The following is a 13,045-nucleotide window of genomic DNA, read 5'->3' as shown; positions in this document are numbered from 1 at the left end:
AGTGACGGCCATTTTTTTTTTTTTTTATGTTACACTAGCAGGGGTGTCCGGCACTGCCTGGGTGTTTGGAGGTGTGTGTGTTAGGGAGGGGTTAAATGAAAGCAAAATGGGCTGTTTCAATATTTAAAAAAAAACGATGTTAAACAAAAACAGTGAACACAGTGTGGGTTGAGGGGGGGGGTTTGAATCAAAACAATTAAAAAAAACGATGATAAACTTCTTTAGAAAATCTGAAAAACAGCATACGTGATGGAAAAAGAAAGAATGAACTGTTTCAATAATCGAAAAACAATCGAGGTGTGTGTGAAGTGGATGATGTTAAACGTTGTTAAAAAAATCGGTAAAAAAAAAAAGGATATCCTACATCACGATTTGAACTCGCAACCTTTAGATAATGACGTTGCTCTTTAACCAACTGAGCTAAGAAAGGGTCGCTGAAATTGGGTCGTTTTTTTTTTTTAATATTTAAACTAATTCAATGGACGCTGTCATTGGCGCATACGTATATCGTTATCTTGTCATGAAGGAAGGATTTTTTGCTACCCTCCCTGTAAAAAAGCGTCTGGTTGAGTGTGAAGAAATTAATGTTTTTAGCCAATTTTTCGATATTTGTCGGCCGAAGGTTCGAGCTTGAAAATGATACCTATCTGGCGAAAATTTGTGGCCTCTGTCGAAATTTTTCGCGAGACATACAAACACCCACACTAACGCATGCACATTTTGCCTTTTATATATATAGATAGAAGATAGATATTCGACACCTACTTCAATCAATACCCCCTCCATCTCGATGTAAAGAATGCCAACTAGTGAAAAAAATAGGGAATATATAGGATAATGAAGATCTTAATATCATAAGTACTACTTACCAGCTACAATTTTAACTGTGATATTCATTCATACCAGACCCGAATATCCTAGAAATCAACTTTTTAATAGTGAGTCTTTATTTGGTCCTCTATGCCACATTGACTTTTTTTTTATAATTCCAAATTAAAATTTTTCTTTTTTTTTAACATTAAGTCTATCATAAATCAATCAAAATAATTTGCAAGCCGCCAATCCCAGAATCAAGTTCCATGGATTTCCCTTCATCTTCATCGTTCTTGTTCTGGCCGTGTTGTCATCATCTTTTTAACATTGGCAACCATTGATGGAGACGCATAAAGGTCCACAAGTAGAAAAATAAAACAAAACACAAAAAACTCTGATGCTTCACATATATGCTGGTTAGACTCTGGGTGTGTGTTTCTACATGCTAAGGTTTTCGTCCACATTCTGTCAAGGTGGGATTTGTCTGTTGCCATCAGTTCATTTCTCTATCTCTCAAAGCTTTTTCGACCTGGCCGAAGTCACGATCCGTCTCCAACTGTAGTCAAAGTTTAACTGAACTCTCAACTCTGAATTCCATAAAGTCCCAACTCCTGACTGTTGTAAAACTCACTGACTGCCATTATGTCCAGCTTTGTCATCACCATGACTTGCGGTAGCCCTTCCTCCAAAATACCCACAGGTGCACTGTTTGATTCCCAGTCCATTGTTCTCTACAATTGGTCACCTGGTCACTCGTCACACCCCTACCTCTGCTTGTCTATGTTAAGAACAAATTTCTGTCCATTATTTGTTTTCCTACTTTTTTAACAGCTGCAGGTTGACCATCGTATCACAGGTGTATTAGGTCAGTATCTCTACATATATATAAAAGAATCATTTGTTTTATTCGATTGAATTATGGTTCTGGTAAGTCTAAGGAGTTTCACCCTCTTTGAGAAGAGGTTAGTTCATTGCTAATTGCCAGAGGTGCCCCTACTAGAGAATGCTGACAGGGCTGTTCAGGCATGTTTTGTAGGTCAGAGTGCACTATTCCTAGTCTGCTAGCTTTTTGAAATGGTGCCTGACCATAGCTAACTTCCTGAAGAGAAGGTAAGTAAATATATTTACATGAAAATAAATGATGCCAGAGAAGATGAAGCATGGTTGTTTTATAACGTCCTCCATCTTTCCTTTAATTATTGATCTTTCACTTCCTCTACTGTTATCATTTGCCCTTGATTTATATTTTGCATCTTTTGTGATCATCATCCAGTGTGCTTGGCTACTGCATATAAACAAGATTCACAAGCTTTTAGTAGTATACTAGACCCCTCCGCCCTCCTCACCTGGAGTTGTAGATGGTTTATCTAGATGACATGCTATTAAATAAACTTCCATCACTTGTTTTCTGGTTTGATGGAGTATGTAATCCACTGTGCACGGTTATCTCCTCTCTCTCTTTGAAGCAATAGAATCTTCTCTTTGTGACATCATCAAATGTACACGTGAATAAACAAACACAACTAACAATCAAGTGGATGACCCATGACCTAAAGGCTCTCGATAAAACATCATAAAGGATTGTTTACCGCTCTCTCTCTCTCTCTCTCTCTCTCTCTCGCTCTGGTTTGATGGATTATATTATTTTTTATGCATGTTTGATGTCATTTTGTGATGTCATCCAGTGTGCATGGAGACAAACAAACAATATTCACAGTTTTAGTAGTATTATATAGTCTATTATTAATACCTTTGCCAAGGAGGTTATTGTTAAAGTTGGAGTTACTGAACTTGGTAGCTTTTTTTCTATATATTTACTTATGTTCTTTGTCTTGAGTGAATATTCAATATTGCGTCCAGTCAACAGTAAAACATGTTTCTCCTACATTGTAGGAAGTACTAAGTGAACTGTATTTGGTCGAATTTGTAACTATTTTTGTTTGCATCCAGATCACTAAACCAACTCAAAATATTGTTCATCGTATAATTTAGAACTGATTTAAGTTTATATAGATCAAAGTAAGAGGAAATATCACACTTTTGGTGATAACTTCAGTTCTATTCATCATGGAGACTTGCTATGTGGCCCATATTGTAGCCAATGAAGCCCCATATCTTACATGATCTTTGAACATGACAAGTTCTCTCAAGGTGAAATTTCAACTTATGTGAACGCATGTAGGCTCACGACAGACATATCTGTTGATTTCTATTTTTAAACAAACTACCAACTTCTTTTATAATTTATGAGAAAGCCATAAAAAACGATTAGATATTGGCATCTGGAGGGCACATATATTTTTGTTTCTTGTAGAAATAATAATTTATGTAAATAAAACAGTAGATGTATGTATGTATGCATGTATGCGTGTGTGTTTAACCGATAAACTCTTAAACTACTGGTCACATAACACTGAAATTAATAGAAAATAGTAATCATTCACCAAGGATGGTTTATAACAAGTAAAATCTTTGTTTGGATGGATGAATAACGCGTACAGAAATATGTCGGCAAGTTGAAATGCAAAATGTTAATTTCAACTTGCGACATGTTTTTATTAATTTTACATATGCGCAAATTCAATCATGGCTAGAATTATTTTAATTTTAAATCTTTAGTTATTTGTCGGGTTAGCTGAAACGGTAGGTAACGCAGCTGGAATGCTAAATGTTTTTATTTCGATTCCAGCTGATGACATCCAAGTCATTTCTCTTTTTAACTTTTGAAATCATTACTATATATTAGGTACAATATAATATTCAATAGTAATAATAATAGTCAATCTGTAATAATAAATATAAAATCTGTATGAATTAAAATATATTCAAGCATGTAGTGCTAGTGTTATATATTTTTAGTAAGAAGAATGTCGTAGTTTGCTTGAAGCATTGTTTATCGGATAAAAAATTGTGTGTTTGAAGGCTTATCAATGCAGGAATTATTCAGTCGTTGTAAACAAATGAATAAATAGATAATGATAAAGAATTCAAAGAGTTCAATAATCTTCAATAAGTATTTATTTAACTTGACTGTAAATGGTATATTCCTCAAATATTTTCATGGGCATCTTTTATTTTCAAGCGATAAGAAATGTAGATCAACTCTCTATGCTGTTGTTTCAATTTTGATTTAAATTGGCCGTTTATATATATATATATGTATATATATATATATATATATATGCTAGCAAAAGTACCCGTCATTGACTGGGTTCAAAAACAGCCTACAAAAAATGGACTCTGATAGAGTCCATTTGAATAGAGACAGACTCCAAAATCTTTAAATGGTTTCTGAAGTCCGCTCTATGTAGCACCTTGAACCATTCAATTTTATATCTATTGGCACAGCACGGGTTGTCAACCAAATGCTGGCCAATAGCAGAGTCCAAGGCTGCAGAAGGAGGGAGACTACCAGGAGATTGACAACATCTGCAGCCTTGGACTCTACTATTGGTCAGCATTTGGTTGACAACCCGTGCTGTGCCAATAGATATAAAATTGAATGGTTTGAGGTGCTACATAGAGCGGACTCCAGAAACCATTTAAAGATTTTGGAGTCTGTCTCTATTGCGGTGCGGAAACCTTCTTTTTGCCGGCAGAAAGAAACATCTAACGCGTTGTGTCTCTTTGGGGAACTTTGAATCTTTTATCCCATTTTTTCCTTGTTGTGCCAATATTTTAATCGTTTTTTAAACGTTAATAAACTTTATTTTAGGGTCCCCGTAATTTTTGGCACATTCAATAGTTCCCCATCAGAACTCTTTACTTTCGACATAGTATTATTATTTTTACGCTATCGATTTTCTCCTGATAAGATGATAGCTGAAAGAGCTCTCGAGAGACTTCCGCCAATTATATTTAAAAAATGTATTTAAATTCTGTACCTCTAAACATTTATATATATATATATATGTGTGTGTGTGTGTTTTTGAAATGCTGTTGCGAATGTTACTGAAAAAATTATGCTAAGAGGAGGTAATTCAGAATGTTATAAATTTTTATTGTTTTCTTTTTTCTCTTTTCTTCAGATTTTCTGAAATGCCAACCAATAATTTTGTAGAAAGCAGCTTTTGGAATTTTGATGCTTTGTTCCAACCTCAGCAACATCCCGCACGAGACGCTCATGACACCTTCTTCATTTCTAGTAAGCTTTTTTTTATTTGAGGCGGGGAAGAGGATGCTTGACATAATGGATGTTGACATGTTTATGCAACGTTCAACTCATTTCGGGCCTGTAATCATTTATGCACTATGTAATGTAATTTACCCTCGGCTATGGAGTGATTTCAATTTAAAAAAAATAAACCTAACCACTGTTATTAAGAAGAAACCAGAAAAAGCGATGGGTCAACAAAACTTCTGCGTATATTACAAGACGCAAGTCAGAGATATTTTATTATGACCTCATATCAAAGTATTTGTCCACCATAATTTGCTACTTAATGAATTGTTTGCAATAAGTATTTCGTTACCTTGGTGATATTATTGCGTTGCACAGTAAAATAGGTGTGAATTAGGAGTGGATGAAGAATGTTCAGTGAACGTTTGCCATTACTAACCAGCAGAGTGTTACCACATGACTGAGAGAAGAATCTATCAAGCATGTGTTAGACAGTGTGATCACCAGTAAGAGTTGAGGACATGTGTTGCATGGAAAGAAATGATATAAGAATGATATAAATGTATAATGCCTTAAAGACAAACTCGGATCTTATGAGCTCAGAGGAAGACTAAATCTGGACAATATAGGGAGATATGAGCAGAACAGGAGACTCTGATGGTATGGTCATATTGAAAGAATGGATAAGAGTTTCTTGGTTAGTAGATGTAGAATAATTTAGGTAGCAGTATCGGCCCATAGGAGAAAACCAAGGAAAACATGGGGGGAGGTGATAAGGAGAGATAAATAACAATGTGGATAAAGATAGGTTAGTTTGGAAGTCAATTTCTAAAAGCTGTCCAACACATGCCAGTACGTAAAATGAACGTTAAACTGAATTTAATGAGGATACCGAAGTACTGTTTTGCTATTAAATAACTGAAAAAGAGTTGACCTGTCATTAAACAGATAAACCAAACTTTATTGTCAGAATATGAGAGATGGTCACGATAACGCGAAATAAGTGTGTGACAACCGACTCCATCCATGCAGCGCAGCTATTGATGAAAAAGCATGGCAATGGGTCAAAACTGCTGCATTTTGCCTTCCTGGATCTGGAAACGACTTTCTGCTGTGTGCGACACAAGGTAATCTGGTGCACATGCGACACCATAATGCCCCTCATGGAGCTGATTGCTGGATCAGACTACTTTATGACTTTTCGAAGAGTCTGGTGTGAACGAATGCTGTTGTGTCTTAGGAAAATCCCATCACAGTTAGCCTTCTCTTTGTTGCTATTCATGTTTATTATGGATGCCATCACCAAAGAATTACATCGGCTCTTTCGCTTGACACTCATGCATGTGGACAATGTTCTGCTTGCCACAAAGAGTGAATCCAACTTGCAACAAGTCCAGTACAGCGTCAACTATCCCTGCTTCATACTCATGTTATGTTGTAGTGAATAAAAAATAACAAAACTCTGGTTTATAAAATCAGCCGGCTTTATTGTGACAGTCATCTGGGGAGGAGGTGGGGTTGTCATCAGTTGGAATGCGATCACCCTCGTTCAAGTTCAAAATGACAACTGATCATTTCGTCCAGCCTTCCTCGTTTTTATTAGTGTGACACCGCATGTGTAGCCCTCGACAGATCGCCGATCCCCAATGTAGTGTGTCGTGGATTTTTTGTTCAACTATTCTTATGGCCGGATTGTCATTTTCTCACTGGCGACTGTCAGTGGGAACACATGTGGGTCCGCAAAATAAACGAATAAAGTACAACACACAGGAAAAACACAGACACCAATGTTTCACATATATTTGATGGTTGGACTTGTGAGTGTGTGTCTTCTTCCCGTTCTATCGATGTTACGTTCATCTGTCAGTCCCAGTTCGTCCGTCTCTCTCTCTCTCTCTCTCTATTTCGCAGTTAGCTCTAAAAACTGTCCAACCGTTGTCGCTACCAGCTCCCATCCATCGCAACTGGCAGCTCGATGTCAACTGTCTTCTCTGTGTCGGTATCTGAAGTCCCTCCCTACCCCAGCTACCGGAAGCTACCCTTTCCTGTGTTATCTGTTCTGTAGGTTTCTATTGTCATTGTCAAATCTAAAATGCCTACAGATTCATTGTTTGCTACTTCCCATCTCTTTGTTTTTTGTAAGATGCTTCCTATTCATTGTCTAGTGCCTTCCCCCCATTCAGCATTTAGTCACTCAGTTACACTTTATAGTATCACATTAGTTTACAGTGACTTTTTAATATAATTTTTGCTTTTATTATCATTGTATTGTCTCACCAAAACAATCTGTCTTGTTCAGTCCATGTTGACAATTGATTCAATTGCTTCAGAGTACAATAACCAGGATGATTTATTTTCATTGTTAAGGGTGTGCCTGACCCTAGCTATCTAACACTCGGCGAAGATGGCGACATATCATGTGTATCAATGACTCAAATGACACATCAGAACCAGCATCATTTATGACCGCAAGATTAGTGACCATCTAAAGTCAAAGATTCATAACTCGGAGTGCTTACTAATAATGAGGAAGATAAAACGAAGATTCGTTGTTATAGAAACCAAAATGATATGGATGTTGATTTGAAGACTCTGCTCGGCCACATCTGTAACTAGCAGGAAGACCAGACGTTGCCCAGGATGATGATTAACGAATGTTTCACACTCCTATATTTTTATTGTCATCAAAGCTGGTGAAATTGCCCATTGTAAAATCAAATCGATTGATTGCCTGCTGTAGTTGGGGACCAATCGCAATGCACTGGGAGGAAGTTCACATGTCTTCCCACAGTGACGTAAGCCAAAATATATTGTAGTCCACATTGCACTGTACAACTTTATAAAATCATTTTTATATATAACGGCTGGAATTAAGTTCCAGTTTGAAGTTTAAAATGCAAAAGTCAAATATTGAAATAATCTGATGAAAAAAGGAGCAGACGATTTTGACCAATGTTAACACCTTCTACAAGTGTATTTGAGAAGTTTTATTACCACACATTCGAAATGAATGTATCTGTTTAGAACACAATTAAACCCTTATTTTTGACTTTTGCATTTTAAACTTTAATTCAAGAGCTTATAGGTCCTGGATATGACCTAAAACTATATCCGATGGTGAGGCCCCAGCTTGCGGGCCTTGGGGAGTGTGGAGCCACCCATTAATTGCCATTGCTCCCAGGTTCACTCTGACTCGAAGTGGTAGTACCTGTTAGGGTCCCAACTATGGGTTAAATAGAATCCGACTTAAAAAACAAATATACTCCATTAAAAAATTGTTCCTTAAAATCACTAGATTCGGCATTAAATAACCTGAAAAAGGTTGATATGCCGTAAAACAAAACCAACCAACCAACCAATCAAGAGCTTATATATAAAAATAATTTGATAAAATCAACAGTAGGTTCTCTACAGTACAATGTAGACTATAATGTATTTTGAACTAAGTCAGTGTGGGGAGGCATGTGAAACTTCCTTCTGGTGAACCGCACTAGGTCCTCAACTAGAACAGGTAATTAATCGATTTGACTTTAAAATAGATTTCACCGATTTCGGTGACAGTAAAAATATGGGAGGATGAAACATTCATTGATCATGATTCAAATCCAGGCAACGTTAGATCTCCTTGCTAGTTTAATATAAATGCAGTATTCTCCATTTCTGAAAGTAGTTAAAATCTTTGATATCAAAATGGAACAAATTCTACAGTGTATTTATTACTTTTAAAAAAATTTGTGACGGACGGACAGATAAAATCTTTATTTACGTAAGATAAAATAATTTGTTTTTAAATTTATTTTGTTTTATTTTTAATTTATTTATTTTCAGAACCCATGAATGCTACTAAATTTCCTGAGGATTATTTAGAACGTGTGAAGAAAGTTCATGCTGAAGGTGGTTATGGATCTCAGGGGTGGGTAATTTACTTCTGTCCATTAAAAAAAAAAAAAAAATCCCTCCCCATTGCCCTATCTATCATCTTGCATACTAATTGTTTCTTATAATTGTTTCCTATAATTGTTTCCTATAATTTGCTTATTATTTCTATAATAACTTTTGGTCCTGTACCATATTATTTTTATTACTTCACAGCATGCCTACAAATTGTATAATTGATATAACTTTGGAAAAAGATATCTCACTTCTGATGCAATTCTTTATCTTTATAAAAGCCAAGTACGTCCAAAGATGGAGTACTGCTGCCACATCTGGGCAGAAGCTGCTAAAAACAGCCTATCCTGCCTTGACAGAGTACAAAATAGACTTCGGGGTTTAGTGGGGGATGCCCTTTTCTCTTTCCTGCAACCTCTCTCCCACAGAAGAGACGTTGCAAGCCTGTCTTTGTTTTATCGCTATTTCCATGGCAGGTGCTCGTCTGAGCTCCAATCCCTCGCCCCCCCCCCTCGCCAATCTTTCACGAGAAACACCCGTCTGGCTGAAACTACTGTCAATAATTTTCTCCACTCTTTATCTGTGCCTAAATCCAAACGTAGATTCCATGAGCAAAGTTTCTTTCTAAGAACTGCACGCCAATGGAACTCTCTGCCGCTTGCCTGTTTCCCACCTGACTACAACTTGGACGTCTTCAAGTCCAACATAAACAAACTCCTGACAAACCGCCTCCTTAAGTAAGACACTCTATCAAAACCCCCAATACTAATGATTACTACAATACTATCTCATTGATTACTGTACATGCAATAACCCTTATCCCTGAGTGGCCTTCGGGCCTTGATAAGTGGTGACCCCCATGTAAAAAAAAAAAAAAAAGTTTATTTTTTGTGGGTAAGTTTAAGTTTTAATGTTTACTTTTTTAATTTTTTTTTTTTTCTTAGATGGTCTTACTACTAAAAGAGGTCGATTTTCTGCATTGCGCGCGCACATGCACATCTCCAACCAAAACCATTGCTAAGAGAAGCTTGGTTTCTTAGGACGCACATCCTACCACATGTCCGGCACCTCATTTCCAATGCTGTTAGGTCTGTGTACAGTATTGTATGACTTGTCCAGCATAATTAGATTCCTTGCTGTGTGCCGCTCCATGATTAAAATTAAAAACTAAATTGTTTTTTTAAATTTATCAAAAGTTGTCTGCTTATGAGACTTCTCGTTGGCTAATCGCGTTTGTTGTCGCTTTCTAGGCGTCAAAAGAGAATCACCAACCTGATAGATCTTGAACTGACATCTCAGGTTCAGCCTCTGTCCCATCGACAAAATGTTGCATCCCTCTGCCTGTTCTACAAGTATTTTAATGGTGAATTGCTCTGACGAACTACAAGCACTTGTACCCCCTCAACGTAAATACCTCCAACAAACCCGACAATCAGCAAAATCCCACCCCTTCACAGTAGAGATCCCTAGGTGTAAGAAAGCCTTCTACTCTAATAGTTTCTTCTCTAGAACTGCTAGACTTTAGAAATCTCTTCCAGGATTCTACTTTCCCAACTGTACTGACATGCAGAAGTTCAAGTGCAATGTGAACAGACATCTTGCTGCTCATCTCCCTTCATAATGTCCCTGCAACTTATGTCCCCAATAATAGGCCTCTACTTCAAAGTGGCACTGTGCCTTGTTTGGGGTGAAAGTTGAATAAAAAAAAAATTGGCTGATTAACTTAACCAGCGCTCAGCATATTCTGGCTATTTATAAAAGTTTCCGGTCTAATCCTGTTTGACATTTTCGAAAATCTAGTTCTTAATCTGCACCAGTATGAATAATTTTTCTAGCCGCCATCATCAGACATTGATATTTTTTAAAGAAATACTTGTATCCTCAGGGGACTGATTTGTACATTTTCTTTCTTGTTAGATATAAATACGATTGGAAGAGAGAAGAGGCTAGTAAGAATATAATGCGGACGCATACAACAGCTGTGAGTGCAAGAATGTTGTACAAATTGGCTCAACAGGTTAGTAAAACAAAAATGTGGCAATTACATGATGCACCAGTATTAATAACTTGATTTGGTAAGCCTTATGCCTATATGTGTTGTTTTTTTTAGTTGTTAATTTTTTTATTTTTCTTTATTTTTCTTTATTTAATTTATCTTTCTTTATTTTTCTTTATTTAATTTATTTTTCTTTATTTAATTTATTTTTCTTTATTTTTCTTTATTTAATTTATCTTTACGTATTTTTCTTTATTTATTTTTCTTTATTTTCTTTATTTTTCTTTCTTTATTTTTCTTTATTTTATTTTTCTTTATTTTCTTTATTTTTCGTTAATTTATCTTTCTTTATTTTTCTTTATTTAATTTATTTTTCTTTATTTAATTTATTTTTCTTTATTTTTCTTTATTTATTTTTCTTTATTTTCTTTATTTTTCTTTCTTTATTTTTCTTTAATTTATTTTTCTTTATTTTTCTTTATTTTCTTTATTTATTTTTCTTCAATTTATTTTTCTTTATTTATTTTTCTTTATTTATTTTTCTTTAATTTATTTTTGTTTCTTTATTTTTCTTCAATTTATTTTTCTTTCTTTATTTTTCTTTAATTTATTTTTCTTTATTTTTCTTTATTTTCTTTATTTATTTTTCTTCAATTTATTTTTCTTTATTTATTTTTCTTTATTTATTTTTCTTTAATTTATTTTTGTTTATGTATTTTTGTTTATTTTTCTTTATTTAATGTATTTTTCTTTATTTTTTTAAATTTAATTTATTTTTCTTTCTTTAATTTATTTTTCTTTATTTAATTTATTTTTCTTTATTTATTTTTCTTTAATTTATTTTTATGATTTATATATTTTTGATTATTTATTCATTTTTATTATTTATTTATTGGTTCCTCAACAAATGAGAGATGGAACCTAGTAATTCACGCTCGTTCGTCTGTTCGTACTTTTCTCAATAACCACGCCTTGGATTTTAAAAAAATTTTGCATAGACATTAGCCATGGTGAAAGTAAATTTTTGCCAGAATGGATTTTCCGGGATAACTCTGGTTGCCTTCCTAGGGGCCATTATACGTATAAAATTGTTCCAAAATCGTTCATTCGTTTATTTGTTTGCACTTTTCTCAATTACTATGCCTTGGAATTTTTAAAAAATTTTGCCCAAACATAGTGAAAGTAAATTTTTCCCTCGGGGAGGGGAAGCCCGCATACTCGGTATGTTTATTTTTCAAACATGCCTTGATTCAGCTAATTATCATTTTTTAACTTTATTAATGTTTTTCTCTCAATATGCTTCCAGATGTAATTTTTTTTTTCTCCAAAGTAGTCACCACTTATCAAGGCCTGGAGGCCACTCGAGGCTAAGGGATAATGAGTGTACGGTGGTCAAGGGGAACATGTTGTAGTAATTGTTAGTAATGGAAATTTGGTAAATTGGATTACTTAAGGGGAAAGCTTATCAAGAATTTGTTCACATAAAGAGAATTCACTGTTTCTTAAACCTGTCAATGATTTTTTAAAATTTTTTATAAGTTTTGAAAACTTTTCTTTGATTATAAAATAAAACTTCTAATTTTTTTTTTTTTTTTTTGTAAAGTTTAATACCGTCTTTTTTTATTTCTTTTTCAGAAACCTTTTAAACCTGTCCGATATTTTTCTATTGATCGTGTATTCCGTAATGAAACGCTAGACGCCACTCATCTGGCAGAATTTCATCAAATTGAAGGTGTCGTCGCAGATTATGACCTGACTCTCGGTGATCTCATGGGAGTGATCCATGAATTCTTTAAAAAACTTGGTAAATAGATTTCTTTTTTCCTTTTTTTTTTTTTTTTTTAATAGATACTTGTTTGCTGGCAACAGTCCGTTTCGTAATATGAGAGGATAGCTGTTGCTCATGCAGCAATCCCCCCTCCTCTCTGCAAAGCCAGAGGATCCAAAGGAAGAACAGAATCGATACAGCTTGGCTCTAATTGTGCTGCAGGAGTTGCTGGTGATGGCAATATGAAGCCAGGCCGCTTTGGGGACTCTGTCTCTGGATTTTCTGTCAGAGTTTACTCCCTTAGCCTTTCTCTTGAAAGCAGCAGAGGTTTTGAATTGGATTTGCCTTCTAGATGAGCTACCACCCAAAGTTGACAAGCCCCACCTGTTGTATTATTGTGTGGCTCCCAGGTTGGGAAATCGTAATAGTGCGTAGGACTCCCTGGCTGCGGTACATA

At 35.1% G+C, this 13,045-nt stretch overlaps 1 protein-coding gene across 1 annotated transcript in view; it reads left to right on the top strand.

Moving 5' to 3' along the window:
* The window catches only part of LOC145279985 (phenylalanine--tRNA ligase alpha subunit-like), a 50,836-nt gene that overhangs the window by 19,983 nt on the left and 17,808 nt on the right, over nt 1–13,045 (top strand). The window contains exons 8-11 of the mRNA XM_080131582.1: nt 4,842–4,957; nt 8,762–8,846; nt 10,742–10,841; nt 12,456–12,624. Of these exons, the coding sequence (XP_079987708.1) occupies nt 4,842–4,957; nt 8,762–8,846; nt 10,742–10,841; nt 12,456–12,624 (470 nt within the window). The remainder of the gene's footprint in view (nt 1–4,841; nt 4,958–8,761; nt 8,847–10,741; nt 10,842–12,455; nt 12,625–13,045) is intronic.

This window comes from Euprymna scolopes, chromosome 7 (genome assembly GCF_053919585.1).
Source record: "Euprymna scolopes isolate OS-2025 chromosome 7, ASM5391958v1, whole genome shotgun sequence".
Classification (NCBI taxonomy): domain Eukaryota; kingdom Metazoa; phylum Mollusca; class Cephalopoda; order Sepiida; family Sepiolidae; genus Euprymna; species Euprymna scolopes.
The sequence above is the reverse complement of the archived record's forward strand: the minus strand, read 5'-3'. Positions and strand labels throughout refer to the sequence as shown.